We start from the raw sequence: 23755 nt of genomic DNA on the forward strand, positions 1-23755 counted from the left end.
CGGTTTGGTCCCTCTACCTAACCCTTTTTTGTGTTGGGGAAAATGTTACAATTAAAATATGTTTTGCTAAATTACTTCTCTCTTTTCTGTCAAAAATTTCTAAGTTTACTTAAACTTGAGGCATTTTTCTCACGCACAATTGAACTAATCTAGAAATTATTTCTTGTTTGGGCTTTTCCTATCTCATCACCAAGGCCCAAAGATAAGGTGTGGCCCAAACTGTACCATACCATTACCATGTTCCGGCCAGGCGTGCAGCATATCGTTTCGTTTTTGATGAATTTGAAGCCCCTCAAAATCCATTTTAGGATCTATTTTTGAAAAGTAGCCCACTGGAAATGTAGTTTTACACTTGCGCCTTATAAATTCTGGTAATTCCTTTTTTACCTGAACATCTTGTTCCTTCTTCAATTTACACCCGCGCTGGTCCCACTTAATAGTTTTCTCTGCGGTCGTCTCCTCCTCCTCCTCCTCCGCAGCAACAAGCACACACGTGTTAACTTCTGTTGCAAACTGCATCTTCAACGCCAAAACCCTGCGCAAAACCCTAAGCCCCCAGTAGAGCTAAAATGCACATATTTTTAGCTTATTCGTCCAATTTCTTCAAAACCAGATCCAAAACTCTGAAACCCATCACATTCATCCTCTTGAATCTCACTTCCACAAGACCCATGTCCCAGTCCACCTCCATACCCAAGAAGCAAGAAAGAGTCCGAGACCATGGCTACGACAATTACATGGAGGTTGAGAAGAAGACCCGCAAGGTCCACAAATTCCAGGACCTCATTCTCTCCCAGCCTAACCAAGTCATCCAAATCTCCCGCCTCGACCTCCTCGCTCGCCGCCTCGGTTTCAAACAGAACGAAGCTGGTGCTTTCGTCCTCAAATTCCCTCATGTCTTTGAGATTTACGAGCACCCAGTTCAGAGAATCCTTTATTGTCGCTTAACCCGAAAAGCCCACCTCCAGATTGAGCAGGAAAAGAAGGCTCTCATCGACCAAATCCCTGACGCCGTGACCTGTCTCAGAAAACTTTTGATGATGTCTAACACCGGCCGGCTCCGCCTCGAGCATGTTCGGATTGCAAGGGCTGAATTTGGGCTGCCTGATGATTTCGAATACTCGGTAATTATCAAGTACCCTCAGTATTTTAGACTGTTCGATGCGCAGGAAACTAGGAATAAGTACATTGAGGTTGTTGAGAAAGACCCGAGTTTATCTGTGTGTGCTATAGAGAAGCTTAGGGAGATAGAGTATAGGGAAAAAGGAATTGATGCTGAGGATATAAGGTTCTCATTCATTGTGAATTTTCCACCCGGGTTTAAGATAGGAAAGTATTATAGGATTGCAGTGTGGAAATGGCAGAGAGTTCCTTATTGGTCACCGTATGAGGATGTTTCCGGTTATGACTTGAGGTCACTTGAGGCTCAGAAGAGAATGGAGAAGAGAGCAGTTGCTGTGATTCATGAGTTGTTGTCGTTAACGGTGGAGAAGAAGATTACATTGGAGAGGATTGCCCACTTTAGGATGGCTATGAATTTGCCAAATAAGTTGAAAGAATTTCTTCTTCAGCACCAGGGTATTTTCTATATTTCAACTAGAGGAAATCATGGGAAGCTTCATACAGTGTTTCTTAGGGAGGCTTATAAGAAGGGTGAGTTGATAGAGCCGAATGATTTGTATTTGGCGAGAAGAAAATTGGCTGAGTTGGTTTTAATAAGCCCGAGGAAGGCAAAAGTGGATAGGGAATTGGTTAGTTACCACAGAGATTGGGAGGATGATGAGAGAGGGCATATTAGAAGAGACCATGTTGAGAATTCTTTTGAAGATTTTGGAGGCAGGAACACCGTTGGGCAGGATAGGGGCGTGGATGATGATATGAACTCAGATATGGGTGGTGATTATGACTCCGATTGATGAGGATGATCATTGTTATAAAAGTATGGATGCAAAGGATGTCCATGTGAGACGGAATTGGTATTTGCTACTTGAGTCATCACAGTCATGGAAATTGCAATGAGTAGGTGGAGAATCGACAATGACATCATCTAACCTTGAGTGTATTTGAAACACGGTGATTGAGGGTATCATTTATGGCAAGCAGGATTTCTTTTTCATGGACAACACCTCAGATGGAGTTGGATTCTTGAAAATTCGTGGGCAAAGTTTTGATGCCAGATAGCCTTGTCGTCATCTTCAGAACTCAAAGAGATCCGAGAAAGTTTGAGGTGAGTTACAAATTTTGAAAGTGGCCATTTGGTCACTACCATGCTGTTCTACCTTATCAATCTGAACGAAACAACTTGGAAGCATATAAAGAAAATGAAGTTGAGCACGAGTCTTTAAGAATTGGAAGAGATTTGCTTTAGGAGATTGCTCGTGCAACTTTCTGAATTTAACTTAAACCATGGCCACTAATACTTTGTCTAATGTTGTGTTTGTAAAAGTTATACTGATTATAAACTGCAATAGAATGGATTCTTCTGCAACCCCTTGATCCAGAAGTTAATAAATAATGAACGTGGACTCATGAAGTCTTCTGTTTGTGTAATTGCATTCAAATGGTTCTGAAATCTCAGGTGAATGTTAGGTGAACAGAATCTGAGTTGAAATTATTCAATATTGTGCCATGCATTGCCGCTGGACGGTTTCAGTTTGTGAACCATGCTGTTCTACCTTATCAATCTGAACGAAACAATTTGGAAGCGTATAAAGAAAATGAAGTTGAGCACGAGTCTTTAAGAATTGGAAGAGATTTGCTTTAGGAGATTGCTCGTGCAACTTTCTGAATTTAACTTAAACCATTGCCACTAATACTTTGTCTAATGTTGTGTTTGTAAAAGTTATACTGATTATAAACTGCAATAGAATGGATTCTTCTGCAACCCCTTGATCCAGAAGTTAAGAAATAATGAACGTGGACTCATGAAGTCTTCTGTTTGTGTAATTGCATTCAAATGGTTCTGAAATCTCAGGTGAATGTTAGGTGAACAGAATCTGAGTTGAAAATTTTCAATATTGTGGCATGCATTGCCGCTGGACGGTTTCGGTTTGTGAATCATTTCTCCAAATTTGTAGAATATCTGTTCTTTGACTTGAAACTTGTTTGTTCATGACTAAGAAACACTGAGATGAATGAACGGGAAACACTGAACCACTATAGTACCAATTCATGTTAGGGAAGTGAAGAAGAATACACTGCCAGTGGAGAAGGATTTGTGATTTTCAGCAGAACCAGTTGGGCTTGTGGGCATGCAGATCAATGGGTACCCGGGTACTTTTGCAAAAATGAAATGGGGGTTTCCATTTGAGGTCAACTTTTAAAAAGTTTATCGGACTTGGACCAGGAGTATATACGTCTCAAGTGTTTGGACTTAAATTACATGTCATTAATTGGGGAGAGCATTTTTGTTCACAACTTTAATTTAAGGTGTATCCTCATCATTCTTTTCAACACCTGATACGTGTTCATATTCATAATCATAATTTCATAAATACAAAGTAAAATATTAACCATGAATAAAAAGGTAAGAATATACATTGAGTTAAAGTGGTGAAGAAACATATTTCTTTAATTGAACCAAGTGAGTTTTATTTTTGTTCAATCGGACTCGTGAATATCTCCCAAGTACAATGGGCAATGGGGTCTTTTAACAAATGAAACAACACCAATCCATATGCATTGAAGAGATGAAGCAAAAGAAAAAAATATAGTGAAGATCGTTATTGTGATAATTAAACAAACATGATTTTGTTTTGGTTTAAAAAAAAAAAACTGTAGTCATGTTAGTAAATGTGCATATAAATGCATGAAAGGAGAAATAGCCGCCAACATGATCTACTCAAGTAAAAATATAACTTGACTTGCAAATTAATCGTCCCATCTAGGTTGCTCTTCCAGTCCTTGCCACCGGTGCCTTTTTTTGTCATGTTGATTGCTCTATCCACCCAAAAGCCCTAGCTAGCTAGGTTTTCCCATTTTTCAAGGCTCGCTTTTTTATGCTATATATATTTTTTTTTTAATTACACACAAGTTGTTTCACTTGGGCCACAGCACCAGCCACGCAGCCTATGGGTCCAAATAGGAGATTTGGGCCCTGAACGGGGTTTAGGCTATTAGTCCAAATATGAGAATTCGAGGGTTTAGCCCATTGGTCCAGCCTCAACTGAGTTACCTGGTTTCTATGTGGATAACTCACACATATTCTGGGTTTTGTAGAAAATGTGGTACCAATCTTCGAACCCAAGACCACTAGGAGTTAGTGCAAGCGCACTTAAACACAAGGGCAGGTAGAAGGCCAGTTGACTCATATATTTTCTCATTTTGTTGCTTAGTATATTTCCCTTTTCACTTTATTTTGTGTTATAGGAGAAGGAACTGCGATTGAAGCAACAATATGTCTTTGTCTTAGCATCCATACAAGACATAATTCGGAGATTTAAAGAGGCTCACAGTAACTTTGATGAATTTTCAGAGGTGGTCTAAGTCTTAACATAATAATCACACAGTTGCAGCCTTGAGAGACAAAAAATCTGAAATATTGTTCGTGTAAAAATCTGGTTGTATGGAGTTGTTAGGACTCTGAAGTATTGATAAAGTGATGAGCATTTTCCTGGGTTGATTGGTTGATTGAAGAAAAGGGAAGGAAAGAAAGGATTTTGAGGAAATGGAGAGAGGAAGAAAGAGAGGAAATTCTCTATAAAGGAAGAAACAAAGGATTCTGACTATTTCAAGACTTTAGATTGGTTTATCTTTGTTTGTAGTCAGGCATAAAACCTAGGTTTTCTTTAAAGTCTGGAAAAAAAAAAAAAAATAACCGTATAGCCGGACGGCTATATGATTTAAATATTTGAATATATTTTCACATATAATAAAATAAAATAAAAAGTATAGCCGATCGGTTATACTGTTTCAAGTCTGAAAAAAAACAGTATAGCCGTGCGGATCAATATCAAGTATAGCCGCCCGACTATACTACTTTTAAAGAAACAATAAAACCGAGTATAGCCGTTGGCTATACTATTTTAAAAAAGAAATCAGGAAAAACAGCTATTTTTATTTTTTTGAAAAAGAACCCGCCTAGCGAATAGAGCCGAGCGGCTATACTATTTTTATATCAGAAGTCCAGGTTTTCACTGCCACTGCAACCCAGGTATCAAAAAAAGTTTCTTTCTTTCAAAAATATCAAAACAAGAAGAAAGAGTTTATAAAATCCGAGATACGGGAAAAAGCATACTCAGGGAGGAGACGAAAGGCGGTGAGGGTGTCCTGGAAGATGAGCGATTGAAGATTCTTGGGAATTTTCTTGTAAGCGCCTCTGAGAATTAAGCTCAGCTTTTTACAGGCTAACGGGTACCTGTGAATTCTTGGTAAAGACTCTTTCAAGCCAAGTTTCTGGTATCTCTCTAATGGTTTTGACATGCTTTGTGTGATTCAAAGGCACAGGGGAGAGAGAGAAGAAAGTTCCTTCAGATATTCCAAATTTACAACAATTCTGATTGGCTGAGAAGCAAAGTTGGGCTGTTTAGTCCTTATGGGCTGCTGATTCGATTGGCCTACTCATTTTTCTTAAATAGCCTCTAGGGCTCCACTTTTGACCACCTCTGATATTCCTATTGTCTTCTTCTTCCTCTTCCCCTTCTGATCCTATTTGGGTATCAGAGCTTGGTTCCGAGAACATGGGGCAAAACCCTATTTCTCCACAAGAAATGGGTTCCCTAGAGTTGGAGCTACAACTCCACAAAGAAAAACTCAGGCTTCGCTTCAGGAGCTACAGAACTCCATAAACTCCATGGCCTCCGCACAAACTCACTTCCAGCAAATGCTTCTGGAAGAAATCCGACAACTTAGAGTTGGGTTTGAACAATCAAGAACAAAGGATGGGTCCTCCTCACAATGAACCTGAACTTCCCTGTGTTTCACGGAGGAAACGACAACCCAGTAGACTGGCTCTCCCTCGCGGAGCTTTACTTCAAGTACCTCAAGACTCCGAGGAGAAGAAAGTGGAGATTGCGTCCCTTCACTTACAGAGGGATGCGATTCCATGGATGTCAGACTTGTACGAGCCCTACCACAGCTTGGATTCATGGTCGCCGTTTGTGGTGAAATTTTTGAAGTTCTTTGGGCCTGGAGAGTGCATCGATATAGAGATTGCGGTGAGCAACCATAAGCGAACGGGTTCAGTGAAAGAGTACACAACAGAGTTCCTGAGGCTTTACTCTGTCATGGAAGAAAAAAAAAAACGGTATAGCCGTCCGGCTATTATTATTTCAAAACAGTACAGCCGTCCGGCTATACTTTTTAAACTCTGGAAAAAAGTTAGCCGTACGGCGACACTGGTCGGATAAAAAATAGTACAGCCGCGCGGCTATACTGTTTGAAGTATTAAAAAATAAAACAGTATAGCCGTACGGCTATACGATTTATTATTAGTCTTTTTAAATTAGTATATCCGCCCGGCTATGCGATTTAAATATTCGGATATATTCTAACGTATAGCCGCGCGGCTATACTATTTTTTATTTTTTATTTTTAAAAAAAGTATAGCCGCACGGTTTCAGGTTTGCTTGTTTCTTCTTAACGCAGTTATTTATTGCTTATTTATAATAAATTTTGAATATGTAATGCATTGTAATCATGCCTTAATTACAAACTTTAGGATTTTGGAGTATAATAATCATGCCTTAATTCATTTTAGGTGTATTCTCTTCTCCCCCACTTGAGAATATCCCAGTATATTATGTATTTATCAGTCACCAAATATGACTTAATACTAAATTAATGTTAATCTTCCAGTTGTTGTAGCTGTATGTGGGGGGAGTCTTGCTTCTACTTCCACAAAACGATCCCTGTTTTTTGCGGATTTTGCATTAACAAATAGTTGACTAACAGACAACTTGGCTTCTCATCATGTTGTGTCATTTTGCCTTCAACAATATTATCCCAGGGCAGTTGAAGATTGACGGTGTAATAAGATGCCCAAGTCCGATGGGATATCAATTTATCAATATTTTTTTACACAAACAGATGAATTTTATGTGAAATTTTATTTGTTAATTTGGTTGATTATCAGTAATTAAAGGTTATCAGTACTTTGTACATGGCCATGTCCATTTAAATATAAATATATTTGAGTAGATTACCCATTGATGTACGTTTCTATTCATGTAGTTTTCAGCTTGGTTTGACTTAAAATTTATACTCATGATGAGTCATGCCATCTTTCATTATCCTATTTATTTGTTCAACAATTGATATGAAAAAGCTTGATATCATATTCAAAGCAAACCATGTGCCTGTTGTTTCGATTAGAGAAGTACAATTTGGTAATTAGCTCAAAAGGAAAGAGAGCTCATGGCTTGTGTTTATATAAGGCTTGTGCATTACAAAGTGCCAGAAGAGAACATCATATAGTTGAACTGTTCTCCATCATTTGTGTTTCTGCTCCAAAATTTTATGATGGAAAACAGCACAAATCTGGATTCTGTAAAACTGAATTCCCCTGAACTTCCATCTCTCATCAGATATATATCCTCAAATGAAGTGGCTGGCTTTGATAATGTTGAGGAAAATAGATTTCTCCATGGTAGCTGTCAACCAAGTCACCTTCAACCTATCAGTCCATCAGCTAAAGTAAGTTCATCTTAAACTTTCATGTCTGCTAAATACAAAAGAGGCAGTAGCACAGTTCACATGCTATAATTGCTTTCACAAATTTATTTCATTCTGCCAAACAAGGAGAAGAAAAAATAAAGTTTATAATGGTTATGCATATAGTAACTTGTTTTATGCATTTTTACACCAGGGAATTGAGGCGGCAGCGTTAGAATGCGCATTTGATGGATCTGAACCCCCGATTCATCAAAGGGTCCATTCTGTTTCTATTAGCATGCCATCATCACCAACCGGAATTCATTTACACAACAGCAAAAATGTGATCTTCAGTGAAATTCCAAATTCTTCTGCCGCAACTGAAACTGCTGGCAGCAAACTGCCCAAAGCCGTAAAATTTCACTCTCAACCAATGCCAAAAAGCTCTGCACTTGAGGAGGCAATTAGCACTGGACATTTTTCTTATCATCCAAGTATCGAAAGGTTGAAAGATAAGAGGTTTGATACTTTCAAAACATGGTCTGGGAAACTGGAAAGGCAGATAACACTACTCCGCGGAAAGACTCCAAGGGAGACTGAACCAGAGAATGCTAATCTGCAAAATGCAGAAGTTGAATGTTTACCTGCAGACCGATACTTTGATGCATTGGAAGGGCCAGAGTTAGAAACCCTTAGGGTAATGTGTTATGATCTTCTTCAATATTTACAAATGTTTATCTATATATATAAAAAAAAAATAGCACTTACAAATGTTTATCTATAAAAAAAAAATGCATTTACAAATGTTTGATATTGTTTTGTTCCTCAACTTTAATGTGATGAAACAGGATTCAGAGGAAATACTCCTTCCAGAAGACAAACAATGGCCATTTCTTCTCCGGTATCCTGTTTCTTCATTTAGCATCTGCCTCGGTGTTAGCAGCCAAGCTATTTTGTGGAAGACCCTTCCTACCTCTGCCTCCACGAAATTCCTCCACTTAAGCTTAATACCAAATCTAGTTCTGTGGTGCGTTTCAGTTGCTCTTGTAGCTATTGTTGCTTGTATCTACCTTCTAAAAGTGATCCTTTACTTTGAAGCAGTTCGCCGTGAGTACTACCACCCTGTTCGTGTCAACTTCTTCTTTTCCCCATGGATAGCCCTCTTGTTCTTAGCTCTTGGAGTGCCACCTTCATTTGCTAACAACCTGCATCCAGCTCTTTGGTACATCCTCATGACCCCAATCTTATGCCTTGAGCTTAAAATCTATGGACAGTGGATGTCAGGAGGCCAACGTAGGCTTTCAAAGGTAGCCAATCCTGTTAACCATCTCGCAATTGTTGGGAATTTTGTGGGGGCATTGCTAGGTGCGTCAATGGGACTGAAAGAAGGACCAATATTCTTCTTTGCTGTGGGGTTGGCTCACTACATGATATTATTTGTAACTCTCTACCAGAGGCTTCCAACAAACGAGACTGTAATCCCAAAGGACCTCCATCCTGTTTTCTTTCTGTTTGTTGCAGCACCAAGTGTAGCTTCCATGGCATGGGGAAGAATCCAAGGCTCTTTCAATTACGGTTCACGAATTTTTTACTTCATTTCCTTATTCCTTTATCTCTCACTGGCAAGTATAACCTGAATCAAGTCCCAATACTCTAGGACTACCAAGATAATATAGATTATTGATTCATTTATTTTATTAAGACTAGTATTCTTAACTTTTTCTAATCCTACTTCACTGCTTGTACAGGCAGTTCGGGTTAACTTTTTCAGAGGATTTAAGTAAGATATCACATCCATTAATTTCTCTACATAACCTGAAAATAATATTGCACATTTATACTTCAAATGCCTAACATTCACTTTCATCTGGATCTATAGGTTTTCTTTGACATGGTGGGCATATACATTCCCAATGACTGGTGCTGCCATTGCAACCATCAGGTACTCAAATGAGGTCACAAATGCGGTAACACAAACTCTGGCTGTCATACTCTCTCTCACCGCCACGATCATAGTCACCATTCTTCTCATAACAACCATCTTGCACTGTTTTGTGATCCAAGACCTCTTCCCCAATGACATTGCAATTGCCATCAGTGACAGAAAGTTAAAACCAAACAGGACATGGTTCCAACTTAGACACGGAAGCTCAGACTCAAAGGACATCGAAAAACTTTTGAAGTCAGCAACAAGTTCAGAAACCAAAGATTTAGAGGCCACCAAGCTCTGAGATTTTGAGTAACAACATGTATATGATGTTATGCCACTACATGGGAGGAACATAGATTTAAACTTTCATAGTTCCAGTGAGCATATGTAGAGTGAAACATCATATCTTGTGTAGTACATTAAGAGTGCATTCTGAGAGAAGGGTGCTGGTAATATTGTGTGTTATACTAGTTAGATTTCCGGAACCGTTTGAAGAAATAAACCGATCCATGATCTTGCTTAATTAATTGCCTTCTTGGCTCTTGCTAATGGTAATAAGTATTTAGCTTCCTCATATTATCTACATGCACTTTCATCACATTATGCAGAGTGTTGACACAAATTCCAATTGTCTGGACCTTTGTATTACTTTGGGATTAAAATTTGGGTTTAGTTATCAGATTTAGTGACTCTTATCCAATAACCTTGCTAAAAAAACTTTGTTTAATTAACATGTTATTCATGCACTCAATAGCAAAGCAAACAATGTGATGAGCCGAAACAAAACAATAACGATGCAAGGGATGAAGGCTATAGGAGGACACTGTTCATGGGCTGTTGACAAAAAGAGCTGCATCCCAAAACAGACAAAGGCTCTCTATTCCTGCATATGCTGACATCCATGATCTCCGGTGCTGCAATGGCTACATGCATTCCTTCATCAACTCAAACAATAAAAAACAAACGGGCATTAACCATTGATTTTGAGCACCAATTTATATTTGTTTTCAATTTATTGCACTGTTTCTCTTTTTTTTCTTTTTTGCGGAATTTGCATTACATGTTTGACCTACGTCTGTGGTTATGATGTTTTGCCATTTGTTACTTCTGCAATTGTACATTGATTTTGTTGATTACCAATAATTTTGGTTAAGGTTATGAATACCTATTACCTAGTACATGTCCATTTAATTATGTTAAGTAGATCACCAATGCACCTCCCTCCTCCATTAAAGGATCTATATCCAATCTAAATTGCTCCACCACCAAAAAAACTTTTGAAAATATCTTGTAACATGGATATCCACCACCAAAAAGCTTTTTAAAATATCTCGACTATTAATTTACACTAACGTAGTTCTCAGTGGTTTTCTGTCACCAGTCATAAAACTTCAAAAAAGTCTAAAACCCGTTTTCTTCAATAAAGGGCCAACCCAATTGGGAATTAACAACAAAGAGAAAGAAAGGAGATTCTCAACCACCATTTGTTTAATTTAAGGTTGACGAAATGATAATTGTGATTCGTGAAGAGTGTTGCTAAACGAACCTTAAAATTAACTGAGTACATCTTATGATCTAAGTACACCCTAATATTTTAATTAAAATATAAAATTAACTAAGTACACTTTATTTAACTACCAAAAATACCCTTGATACACCTTAATACACTCAATTACACAATACCCTAATACCAATCCTAAACCAAATATCTCTTTTTACATGAATTTGTGCTCTATATTTAGATTTATAAATATATTGAATTTACGTACACAAACATTGAACCTATTATTTGATTTCACAAGTTATATGAAGGAAATTTCAGGGGCCCTCAACATATTATTTGGATCTAAACTAGAAAAGCTATAAAGGCATTTCCGATGTTTGTAGCAAGTCTGCAGCATACCCACATGATCATGGATATCTTCAAATCATCAAATATTAAACAACCCCAAAACTGCTCCCTTTGAAGAACAAATTAAAACCAATTTCCAGAGGAATGTTACAAAACATTATGGCCGGTGAAGAACAAATCAAGACAGTATAACCCATTTGATAATAAAATCAAAATGAGATGTATCAATATCAGACGACCACCGTGTCAGTATAATGGTATGACGACGGCGTTGCTGTAATGGTGGAGAAGTGTATGCGACGACGGTGTTAGTCAGATGGTGGAAGAGATGATGTTATAAAGGAGGCGTTGATATGTCCAATGGAGGAGACGACTACGGTGTTTCATAATTCAATATATCCTTTTTCGTCATTTTATATTAGAATAAATTAGTAATTCAATAAATAGTTTGGTAGTAGACTGTACTCAGTTAATTTTATGGTTCGTTTAGCAACACTCTTCGTAAATCATATATTTATTTATTTCACAGACAACTGTTTTGTAATTGTGCTTACGTAAGGCAAGTTAACCTTAATATTTTTCTTATTTTTCAAAGCCGTGTTACGATAAGAGTCTATATCATCAATGACATCAAAATTTGTAATCATATATTTGTTCGATAGGCTTTTGTAGTTTCGTATAAAAAATAAATATGATTTTAGAATGATCCCACCAACCATTGTTGTTGACAGCCCGACCAAAATAAACCCTTGTAGATTGATCTGTTAACGACGTCAGCCTTAATGCATATTGTTGAATTTATTTGAGGCGGAAGATTTTAACGAGTCTAACTTAGTAAAAACGAACATTAATTTGTCAACTAATAGTCTTATATTTGAATTCTATGATACTTTGACAGTGAAAACGCGTCTCCCTTCCTAACTTTAGAAGGAAAGAAAAAATTAACGGTTAGCTTACGAATCAGTAGCCCGCAGCCCCACCGAACCTTCACCTAATTCCTTGCGTACAGCCCCAAGTTATTGATGAGAGAAAGCTTACCTCTGACACTCACACCTTTATCACTTGAAAGCTATACCACCCTATTATTATTTCTCAATCAATGCCTCCTCAGTCGTCCGATTCGAGTGAACTTGATCATCAACGACAACCTAGTATCACCCACGTGTCCGTTTTCGACAAAGGCATCAAAGTTGTGATTTTTTTCTTTTTAAGTGACTTGGCACGATGTGCTTACGCACTCTTTTTGGTCGGCCTCTGCACTGCACGCATGATTATAGTGATCTGCGGACCACCTGATCTCTTTTGCCTCTTGTTTTCCTTAGTACCGTTGGATCTCTGATCTGAACGCGTACGAGAATCTGAATGGGATAATTTTTCAGTAGGGGATTATTTGTTTGGAAGGGTATGAATATAATTTTCCTTTTTATTTTAGAAACCATATGATTTGGACAACTAGCAAAGGAAATGTTTTTCTTAGCAAGGAAAATGAAATTAAGCGAATACCAAATAAGAAAATATTTGAACACAAATGTTTTTACTTTTTTTTTTTTGACAAAATCCCATATCTAAATCCTCCATTGTCCAAACCAAATCACATTGCCATTGTTGTGGGCTCACTGACTCTGGTATGATATTATTTATATATTTATAGCTCTGATTTTGGTAACTGAGTAATGTTCCACGACGGTTGACCTAAATTATCCTCCTTTTTTATCTTTTCCATATTTACACATATATTTAGAGAGAGACAGAGACAGAGGGTGGTGAGAGGGGGAAATGGGCAATTCATTTGGGTGCTCTGCCTCCGGAGAACGACTAGTTTCGGCTGCTAGAGATGGAGATTTAATAGAGGCAAAGATGCTTTTAGATTGCAATCCTTGCCTTGCCAAATACTCCACCTTTGGTGGCCTCAACTCCCCTCTCCATTTCGCCGCCGCTAAAGGCCATAACGAGGTCCTTTTCCTTTTTCTCTTCTGGGTTGGTTTTTGTTTTAATTTATTGTAGCTTGTGATTGTTCGTTTTTGATCCGCTATCCAATTTTTAGATTTGCTTTTTCTTTTTTGGGTTTGATTTAGATTGTTTCTTTGCTGCTCGAGAATGGAGCAGATGTCAATTCCAGAAACTACTGTGGGCAGGTGCGACAATTGGTGCTTTTCTCGTTAAATTTTTCTCTGTGTATCAGATAACATTTAAATTTGCGACTTTGAATCTCCGTTAGAGAGAATTTTGGGATATGGGTATCGATTTGATTAGAAAGATTCGTGATTGGTATGCTTTATTGCATGAATTGAACCTTAGAATTGCAAATGGAAGCTCATGAGGGGCTTGAATTGTCGTTCCGAGTTTGATACTAAATGCTGATTAAGTTATTTGATTTCTGTGTTTAAAGACAGCATTGATGCAAGCATGTCGATATGGACATTGGGAAGTTGTACAAACCCTCCTGCTCTTCAGATGTAATGTGAGTTACTAAGTTCTAATTTGCTTATGCAATTTCTAGACCATATCCAGACTGGCCTTGTAAAGCTGCAAAGCCTTTTAACTTGATTCTAATATTTGAGTCATGAATCTTTTCTAGTGAAGCCGGATATAGCAGTTATGTTTGTCATATTCTAGTCCTTTTTTCACTAAGAAAAAGAACTGATTCTGCATCCAATTTTGAATCATATATTCTTCCTGATACTAGGTTACTAGAGCAGACTATCTTACTGGCCGGACAGCTCTTCATTTTGCTGCTGTAAATGGACATGTAAGATGTATAAGACTTGTTGTGGCTGACTTTGTTCCAAGTGCTTCTTACGAATCTCTGAATACTCAGATAGATAGCGACGGAAGTGATGGTGTAAATGTCATGAGCAAAAATGAGCAAAGGTATGTGTGTAGCTTCTTTCTTTTTTAAGGAGACTTATTGTAAATTTAAATTCTTCCACGATTGGAACATAAATGGAAAAGAGTAATGAAATGGGATTACTTTCCAAATTCTTGATGGAGGGAATTTTGCTTAGATATTTATAGCTTAGTTAAGTTTCAAGGAAACCAGCATCAGATATATTATGTTTACAGGGCTGCCTTTAGATACACATTTCTTTCTTGTTATTTATTCATTCTATTCCAGTGCAGTGCTCTGTCTAAGTTTGTAAATAAGGCAGCAGATTGTGGTATCACTGCTCTTCATATGGCTGCATTGAATGGATATTTTGATTGCGTACAACTCCTACTTGATCTTCATGCAAAAGTATCAGCTGTGACATTTCATTACGGAACTTCTATGGATTTGATAGGTTCGCTTGTTGTTTAGTAACTAGTTCTTTAACTGAAGGAATGTTCCTTTCTGATCCTGCTTCAAACTGAAGTGAAAATTTATTTTTGTAGGAGCTGGAAGTTCTCCATTGCACTATGCTGCTTGTGGGGGTAACTTAAAATGCTGTCAGGCAAGAATTATATCAATTTGATGGTTTCTAAACAAAATAGTTGCTCTCTTTTGAATTTAAACTGATGGTGTCTGTATATTGCAGATCCTCCTTGCAAGAGGTGCCAGTAAGACGACTTTGAATTGCAATGGGTATGGTTCTTCTGGTTTTCACAGTTGGTATTCAAATACTATTGACGTGAGCCATGACTAATCTGAAGAATATTCTTTCAGGTGGCTTCCTGCTGATGTTGCCAGAATGTGGGGGCGCCACTGGCTTGAACCACTGCTAGCACCCAATTCTGACTCAACAATACCATCATTTGCCCTTTCTAATTACCTGTCCTTGCCTCTGATGAGCATACTGAACATAGCAAGGTAAAGCTTCAACTAATTACATCTGTGGACACTAATACGATTAAGTTTCTGCATGCCTTATGGCTTTAGGAAAGATAAAACCCCTCTCTACAGAAGTTTTTACTCGAGAAAGTTTAACAAGTATATCAATGTCACCACATAAACTCAAGTCCTTGGAATTTACTGCAGGGATTGTGGATTTAAGTCTGTGACATCCTCAACAGATGACACAGATATCTGTGCTGTGTGCTTGGAAAGAGCATGTTCTGTAGCTGCAGAAGGTTTGTCCCGTAGTGGTGTTTTCATGTCTCAGTCATGTGTTTGTATCTTCCTGATATTTTACCAGATTACCTTTTTTCCATCGTATAGTTGAATATTCGTATTATGAGCTAGTCTTATAACCATTGTAGTTCCTTACTGATAATCCTTCACTGAGATTCTCAGTAGTCTCAAGAGGACTTCCGATCTTACCATGATAACGTATTCTGATATAGGATGTAAATCCGATTGTATGTTTGATTCATTGGGCCTGTTTATTTCTTTCTAATACTGTCCAAAGATTTTTGAGAGGAGTAAGTTAATCAAGGAAGTTATCACAGAGGAGTCTTAAAATTACAGAGGATCCAATCATTTCTATTAATATATGCATAAATATGAATAAGGCATTCCAGGCATATCGTTAAAACAACAAATGTAGGAGAAAGTCGTGTATTTATAATTGTGATTGATTGATTGCTTACTTAATGGGTGAGCTTGATCTTTCATAAATTTATCCTTAATGGTACTAGTCTTTCTTTCTTTTTGTTCTTCATTGATTATGTTTTTGGGAGGATTTGAAGGGAAGACTAGGGTATTTTCCAATTTTTGTTGGATTGATATTGAAACGTTATGAGTTGTTCCATTATCACAGTTCATATACCAAGTGTCTGGACTATAGAAATTCAGTTATTTTCCTTACTAGATTATATTCATCCTCTAGTTACTTGTACTTTCAGGGTGTGGGCATGAGCTTTGTGTAAGATGCGCACTCTATCTTTGCTCAGCAAGCAACATACCTTCAGAAATGGCAGGCCCACCCGGGTCCATTCCATGCCCTTTTTGTAGACACGGAATCATCTCCTTTGTCAAATTGCCTGGCTCCCCAGCAAAGGAAAATAAATTACAGATGTCACTTGGCCTTTGTACCCCATGTATACTTCACCCTCGTGATCCAGACCGTCTATCTCCAGCTTGTGCACCAGAGATCCGAAAGAACCGTGTGGCTTCAGTTTCTTCAGATATGCTCTGCCCAGTCACCTGTAGTCCGTTTCCATCTGTCACCATTCCTTTGTGCACGTGCAATGATGGTCCATGCCCGCCATTTGAATCCCGGGAGGCTGGAACTCAAGATGAATTGCCCAGACGACCGCAAGCAACGTCAGTAGACCAGGATAAAATGGAAGGGCCGAGACTTGAGAAAACAAGCTGTTCAAGCATGTTTTGGAGCAGGAGGAGCTGCAGTAGGGAGCATCAGTGCAACGCAGAAATAAATGCTTAACTTGGCTTGGTGATATGATGCTTAGTTACCTTGTCATGTTCCAGTCAAGGAATTTTTAATCGACACCAAACAGTGTCTGTGTTGGGCGCTGTATGTTTCATCATCCCTTGTGGGACAGAACACAAGTGTGAAATTATGCATACCCGTGTTTGCTTCCGGTTTTTGTTCGGGCGGCTACATGGATGATTTGGGTGGTGGCATCATATCATATGTGGCATTTACGACGGCTGTAAAATTTGTATGTTTGGCATTATACATTGGTTGTAATTGAATGTGAAGAAAGCAAAAGAAAATTCTTTTCACTACATGTTTTCCTTTTGATTTTCATCTCATGTGTTGGATTGTGTTTTTATTTTCAAATTCCGGGGGCAAGAAAGCCACTTGGTTTCGGTTGATTGTCAATTATTTTCCCTGGCTGAGACTTTAAGCTCTACTCTTCGTAGTCGTAATTTCCTGTAGTGCTTTTTTCCTGTATGTTCAAGATCCCACGCCATCCCCACAAATTACATCCACCTTATCTTACTTATTCTATCCCAGCAATTCCTTTCCCACAATTAAGGTTTGAGGTTTCTTGGGATGAACACGCACTGTGTACTACTTAAAAATGCTACGAAACTTGTCCAGCTAGTCTATCTGCTTTTACTCTTTAAAAATTTGTTGCACCAGTATGAGCAAGGTATCCAAATAAATCAAACCAGTTACATTGTTTTTATTTCTTTTGATTTAAATTTAAGACTGATCGACTCTTAATCTAATTATATATCTCTTCGCAATTTTAAAAGAAAAAATTTCGAATACTTCCCCCACTTTTAGTCTTTCAAATCTTGACCCTATTTATTCCATTTCTCGGTAGGAACTAGGATGAAAAATATGATCATCTGTCTTGTGTGTCTGGCTTCGAAATGGCACAACAACAATGCAAATGGAATTAGTATGATCGTGGAGGTACATGTTTTTCAACACTAAAATGAAAAAGAAAAAGAAAAAGAAAAAAAAAAAGAAAAAAGCAAATGAGAATAAGAATAATAATAACAATAATAGCGGTCGATCAGCCCCCATCACATTAAAAGACAATTGCGTACGTAACTTTTGAATATAGCAAGCGCAGGGTGACACGTAGCTATGATGCTACATGAATCGTATCACCAAAACACCAATCAGCAGAGCAGAAATTAAAAAGTTGACTTATGGGACCAACCCAACACAACACAACACTGTCCCTAAACCTAGGTACAACAGCATAAACAATGACCTACTACATGACCGTACGATCATAGAAATACAACAGCCTTCTCCTTCCCTCCCTCCAGGCTTCATGGAAGACCAGGAGATCAATCTCCATGGCATTCATTAATCTAATTTTATTGCTGGTTTATTTGGTATTAGTTAACTAATTAAAAAATTGATCATCTTCTTCTAGCTGCAGTTTCTCTTTGTGCGTTGAAGTAGACAGCGGCCACAGGAAGGCCAAGACCATTCTCTTGTGAAAATGTCCTTGTGTTGAAATTGTCCCTGCAAGCTGGACCTCTCACTGTTTCTCTTCCCCTCATCTGTTTGAACAACAGGAACACGTATCTGTGGATACCCACAACCGGCCTTGGACTTTCATACTCCATATTTTCCTTTCCTGTTAATTATTTCCACATATAATTAAACCAAATTAGTTTATATATTAGGAACAGATTTTAATTATATATCTTTAATGCGCAACCCTATTTCTTGTCCTATATCACATTGTCTATTAAACTTACCAAAGGATGCATCAGTGGTACCAGGAATGTCTGTGACCATCCTGAAACATAAATGTATACTTTAGTGCTAGTTGAATTGAAACAAAATCTAAACCATGAATTTACTAAAATTAATGTACAAACCAATGGAGATGTTCTCTCAAGTAAGGATCACTGGGGCTTGGAAAATCTGGGTCCGTCATTATCTTCACACGTTGACAACCAAAGTCAAAAACAGTCACTTAATAAAAATATAGCACGCACAAGAGCTTATTTGAGGGATCACTTCAACTGAAACTTTCTGTTTTTGTGTATATATATATATATATATATATATAAATTGGTGAAGCTGAAACTTACTAAGGTATAAGCAGCCCTCATGTCGTCACCACCGATCTCAACGCGAGGTTTAGCAGAAATGACAGAAGGCATGAGCTCATGTCCATTGGCAACTTGTCTGTTGGGATTGTAAACTACTTTCATTCTCACACTTGGGGTGAAGCTGTCCACAACCTCTCCTATCACTCTACCAAGAGTCAATGGCTCCACCATCCTTGACATACTACGTACAATTAAGTAGAAGATGGAGTCAAAGAAAAAGAGTAGAAGGATGAATGTTTTGTGCTACTAGCTAGTGTTGGTTGGAACTTGGTGCAATATATTTGAAAGTGAGATCAATATATATAGGCACAACCAAAGGCCTAGGAAGCTTCACAGTTAATATTCACGGGCTTGGCTTACAAATTAATTAAGTAAGAGATTGCGGGTGGTCTATTTGGGGAAAGAACACGTGTAAGAAGAACCCACTAGAGAGATGAGTTTACTTTAAATTGTTGAGTCGTGATGCTAAGAGAAGTGATCCCCTTAATAAAAGCATAAAGTTGTTTATTTAATTGTAGAATCTAATGTCATTGCCTTATTGGGTAAATGAGAATGAAGAATATAAACTTTTTCCCTGCTAATAACAATATCTTGGGCAAATGGGAATTCAGCTTTTAAAGTGCTAAGTAATTCTCTGCATGCACATGCTTTTTAACATTAAATAGGGAAAAAAAATTATCTTATCAACAAGCTCGGAAAAAGTGTTTTAATTTAATTTAATGGACACACACAACGTTCTGTCCTAAATGACCAACACAAAAAATAAGAAGAAAATTGGATAGCAGGAGCTGGGGATTAGATTTTATTATTAGTTGAGGTTCAATAGCTTTCAAATTTTTGAATGATACAATTATAAAATAAAATGATGGGATTTGGATTTGGGTTAGGGTTCGAGGGAGAAATATGGTAGATAACATGTTATTGTTGATTGCGGCATACAGCTGCAAATAGAAAAAGTACCTCTCTGGAAGGTGAAAGACTTCCATATGAAATAGGAATAACACTATTTTGCTATTTATGATCAATAATGCTATGACATGCATGATAACACTTTCTTGTGGTATACAAACATGATGATCAGTTAGAAAGCATGCTATATATTAGCTAGTTAATCAAGATTTTCAAAACGTGAGGTGAATTCAGCATTGCTATTATTCCTAATTCAAACCCTTTGTTTTTAAACATATATATATATATATATATATATATGTTTTTGAATGTAAAGCAGGGTATTAATTTCTCTAAGGTGGGAATGATATTACAAGTATTTTATGTTGCTAAACAGTTTTGTAAGAGAACATTTTCCCTCGTCCAAAATAACCCATTTAATGTTCTCGTTTGGTCTACGAGAGAGTAGCTTGGGATCAAGGTTAATGCAACCAGCAACTAGGAAACATGTTCGTTGGTATATACATACATTTCTTTTCCCCCCACAGAGAATGTACTTATATACATACATACATAAATTGAATTGAGTCACAAAGTTTGAATTTGTAACTAAAATAAGCAGCCTGCTATTCTGTGAATATATATATATATATATATATATATATATATATCAACATGGAAAGAAAAGAAAAAGAAGCGGCTACATGAGTTAAGAATCTGCAGCAAGCAAGCAACAATATGGAAGGAAAGGCCAGGTCTCCTGCAACATGCATATTGTCACTTGATCCTCATCTCGAATAGTTTGAGTGAGTTGCTCAGCAGATATTAAGGGTCAATTTCTAAGATTTATTATTAGACCTATATAATAAAACAAATATTATTGGAGAAGAGAAGAGAAGAGAGAGCACGATTCAATTAGTATTTAGTGTAGATGTGGCTGCTGCCTGCTGGCCATGAGTATTTGAATGCCAGGTTTTAAGCACAAACTACTTTATTTGAATGCCAAAGACAAAAACCAAAGGAATCTTGGAAGATGCAAACCACTTTACCCTATGGATTATGATGCATGAATGGGAATTAACCACTCCAAGCTTGACACCTCACTCATTTGTCTGATCATGAATAAAATGATAGAAAGCTTTTCATTTTTTTCATTTCATAACATGGACTCCTTCTCGTCATATTCACTCACTCACTCGCTCACTTCTCCAATGATCAGCATAAATTATGGCCAATCTCTGTGTGTTCTTTTCTTCGACATTCGACACGTTTCATAACTTTTGGGCGCCCTTCACTTTCTTCTAGTCAAATAGGCCCCCAAGTGTCCTTTTCTTGGATGTTAATTGAATGGTTGAGCATCTCTCAACGAAGAGGCAAAAGGGTAGGCAAACTTCATTTACTTTGTCATATCAAAATTTTCATGCTTTAAGGTAATATTGAAATGAGGTAAATGTAAAATATGAAAATAAATAATATTATATTATATTATATTGCCTAGTTTATTTGTCTAGTCCATTAAAGTAAGTAATTTTTACAAGAGGCAACTGAATAGGCAACATGCTGCTACATGAGGCTATATAATACACTTTTGCCTATTTTGTTTGTCTATATCCTTCTGAGATGCTCAGGGAATAGCTTATTTTATTCTACTACTTCTACTCTACTATAGAGATAGAGAATATATTATACAATAATAGAACAGAATGGAATCTCAGCCTTTTCTTGTTGGTTCTCTTTTGTTCCTTGCCTTGCAATATTTTCATGTCCTGGTAAATTTAGACCTAATAGTATAATGTGCTTAAACTAAAGTAAATTGACTGCTAGAATTGTTTGTGGGGTTGGGTAGGGGTATTGATTTACAAATCAGTGATCTCAAGGTTTGAACTTCTATGACACCTTGGTAGTATGTGTGAGTGAGAAATCATTTCCTCTTATAGTTTAGACTATTACTTGTATTTTTAAATGAAATCAAGATGCAAATATGGACTTAACCCAACAAAGCCCAATTTCAACAGGGTAAGGCTCAAATTTATTGAGCATTGGATTTAAATTCTGTGGCCAAATTGGTCCATTGACATTTGTATTTGGAGAAGTTTACATGGGCTTGACATGCTTCTTTGACCCACCACTGTATATGACTTGGCCCAGTTACTCGTCATACTATCTTGGGCAATTTGTAGTGATTCCAAACAATCAAAGGCACAAAGAGCCCAAGTGAGGGCCTGTGGAGTATGTTGTTTCGATGGAAGGTCTTGTTTGAGGCTCACGAACAATGGTCCAACAAAGTGTGTGATAATAGATGTGTGATCCAAAACACACAGAGAGGGAGAGGGAGGGGGAGAGGGAGAGAGAGAAATCAAGGCCTATTATCATCAATGTACAATGTATAACCCACGCCACACAGAGCAGAAGAGAGCAGATCAGATCAGAGCAGAGCAGTGCAGTGCAGAGAAAAAGAGGGAATCTATATATGGTAATGGTTATCTTCTTCTCTCACAGTCTTCGTCACCCACAGAGACATATACGTATGAGTTTTGATGATTTGAGTTTAGGCACTTAAAATGAGGCCCCGATGCCAAATTGCAATGCTTGCAGTCAGTGATGAGTAAATTTTGATCGACTCACTTGCTGTTGTCACGCAAAGTCACTTCACAAATCTTTCTCAATCTTCAATTTTTGGAATTCCTTCACAGATTCCAACACCACACCATCATAAAAAGCTTTCCATATTTAATCGCAGACTCTTAAATTTTTCCCATAAATCTTCTCTTAAATTGTTTCCATATTATTATGTTATGAATGCATAAACACTCAACAACGCATGTGCCCCCGCCAGACATCCCATCCCAAAACTTGCCTTCAAATTCATCTGTCATGCAGTTATTAATGCCGTGTTTACTTTGTTAAGAAACCTATCTGTTTATGTCTACCTATAACTGCAGGAACAGGAAATGTTTCAAATTTTCATGCAGCTCATGCAGTGTGCCTCTCTCAGCTGCTAATATTTGATTACTGTTGTTTGCTGTTTACACAGTTACTCTACTCAGCAAAAAAGTTAAAGAACGGTACCAAAACAAAAACAAAAAAGTTTAAATGTCAAAGAAAAATCAAAACCTTGCGTAGCTTACAAATTTTGAAACAAACGAGTCTTGTTTGTTGTGTTGTGTTGGGAAATTTTGTTTTGAAATTTTTTATGGTTCTGAAGAGAAGAGATGAGCATCAAAATGTAAATGTTTGATGCTTTTGGTACATAAGATCTGCCTGCCATGCCATGTGATATATGCAATGAACGTGATCTTTGAAGTTCTTTGCCTCTCATACAACTTATGGTACTACGCTGACACAAACAAAACCATACAGTTGGTTCAATTATTTTCATGAAGAAAAAAATGCTTCAATAAGACAAGGCAGACGTACCTCCCTTCTAGTGTGTAAAAGCTTTCTGCCAATATCAGCTTTTCTGAGAGGACAAAAAACAAAATAGTATCAGCATTCTTTCGTAAAATACTTTTGCATTTTTAAAATAAAAGAAGCAGTGGACTCGCAAATTATTATTACAATGTTGAGAATTGATATGATATAGAGTGTCAATCGGGGCAAGGCTGCATCAAAACAGAGGAAATTCCTGTTTTGAGTTTTTGCTTCCTATCAAGGGACAGCTCAGCCCCCACTACATCTCCCTCACTTCCTTTCCTACTCTCATGTCTCATCATATATCACTATCCCAAGTGCAAATAAACTGCCATGTTTTATAAAGTAATCAGAAAAAATCGAAGATTGTTATTAATATATATATATATATACCACAATGACCAAAATAACCACAATCCCATGTCAAAATGTCCGTCCTGGTTCCTGAAAATGCCCCCAAGGTCCCCCACTCTCGACTCACGAGGGCTTTTTTGTCAGTTCAATTAAGATTCCAGGCCCATATAAAGTTGCCCATTTGTGTTATATTATAATTTTTGTTGTTGGTCGAGTATAGTCGATAGTCTAAATTAATTAGTTCAAATTTAATATCTTGTTAAGCGGTGGTATAAACATGTGTTTAGAAAATTGAATAATTCTTGTTCAATTGCTA

The 23755-nt window shown here is 37.4% G+C and overlaps 4 protein-coding genes across 7 annotated transcripts; 3 read left to right on the plus strand and 1 right to left on the minus strand.

Annotated features, from left to right (window-relative positions):
- On the plus strand, positions 17 to 3354 carry LOC18786104 (protein ROOT PRIMORDIUM DEFECTIVE 1). 3 transcript variants are annotated; one of them, XR_002270320.1, is made up of 2 exons: positions 17 to 2227; positions 3179 to 3354. XR_002270320.1 is itself a non-coding variant. In XM_007219018.2 (1 exon), the coding sequence occupies exon 1, from the start codon at positions 570 to 572 to the stop codon at positions 1914 to 1916; it is 1347 nt and encodes a 448-aa protein (XP_007219080.2). In that variant the 5' UTR covers positions 17 to 569; the 3' UTR covers positions 1917 to 2488. The 3 variants fall into 3 exon arrangements, 1 of the variants encoding a protein (XP_007219080.2); XR_002270319.1 differs by lacking the exon at positions 3179 to 3354 and adding an exon at positions 2579 to 2668; XM_007219018.2 differs by lacking the exon at positions 3179 to 3354 and having other exon boundaries at positions 17 to 2488.
- On the plus strand, positions 7374 to 10094 carry LOC18786707 (S-type anion channel SLAH2). Its single transcript, XM_007218618.2, has 5 exons — positions 7374 to 7632; positions 7805 to 8287; positions 8439 to 9212; positions 9339 to 9370; positions 9470 to 10094. The coding sequence occupies exons 1-5, from the start codon at positions 7456 to 7458 to the stop codon at positions 9819 to 9821; spliced, it is 1818 nt and encodes a 605-aa protein (XP_007218680.2). The 5' UTR covers positions 7374 to 7455; the 3' UTR covers positions 9822 to 10094.
- Positions 12959 to 17064, plus strand: LOC18785247 (E3 ubiquitin-protein ligase XBAT33). Of its 2 annotated transcripts, none has more exons than XM_007218962.2 (10): positions 12959 to 13325; positions 13448 to 13507; positions 13762 to 13833; positions 14059 to 14243; positions 14493 to 14653; positions 14745 to 14803; positions 14888 to 14934; positions 15016 to 15159; positions 15328 to 15419; positions 16134 to 17064. In XM_007218962.2, exons 1-10 carry the CDS (start codon positions 13149 to 13151, stop codon positions 16673 to 16675), a joined length of 1539 nt encoding a protein of 512 aa, XP_007219024.1. In that variant the 5' UTR covers positions 12959 to 13148; the 3' UTR covers positions 16676 to 17064. The 2 variants fall into 2 exon arrangements, with proteins under 2 accessions (XP_007219024.1, XP_020413159.1); XM_020557570.1 differs by having other exon boundaries at positions 13279 to 13325; positions 13766 to 13833.
- LOC18785574 (CEN-like protein 1) lies at positions 17699 to 19044 on the minus strand. Its single transcript, XM_007221111.2, has 4 exons — positions 18766 to 19044; positions 18550 to 18611; positions 18427 to 18467; positions 17699 to 18302 (listed from the first exon to the last, which is right to left on the minus strand). The coding sequence occupies exons 1-4, from the start codon at positions 18964 to 18966 to the stop codon at positions 18082 to 18084; spliced, it is 525 nt and encodes a 174-aa protein (XP_007221173.1). The 5' UTR covers positions 18967 to 19044; the 3' UTR covers positions 17699 to 18081.

The sequence above is a fragment of the Prunus persica genome, chromosome G2, assembly GCF_000346465.2.
Source record: "Prunus persica cultivar Lovell chromosome G2, Prunus_persica_NCBIv2, whole genome shotgun sequence".
In the NCBI taxonomy this organism is placed as follows: domain Eukaryota; kingdom Viridiplantae; phylum Streptophyta; class Magnoliopsida; order Rosales; family Rosaceae; genus Prunus; species Prunus persica.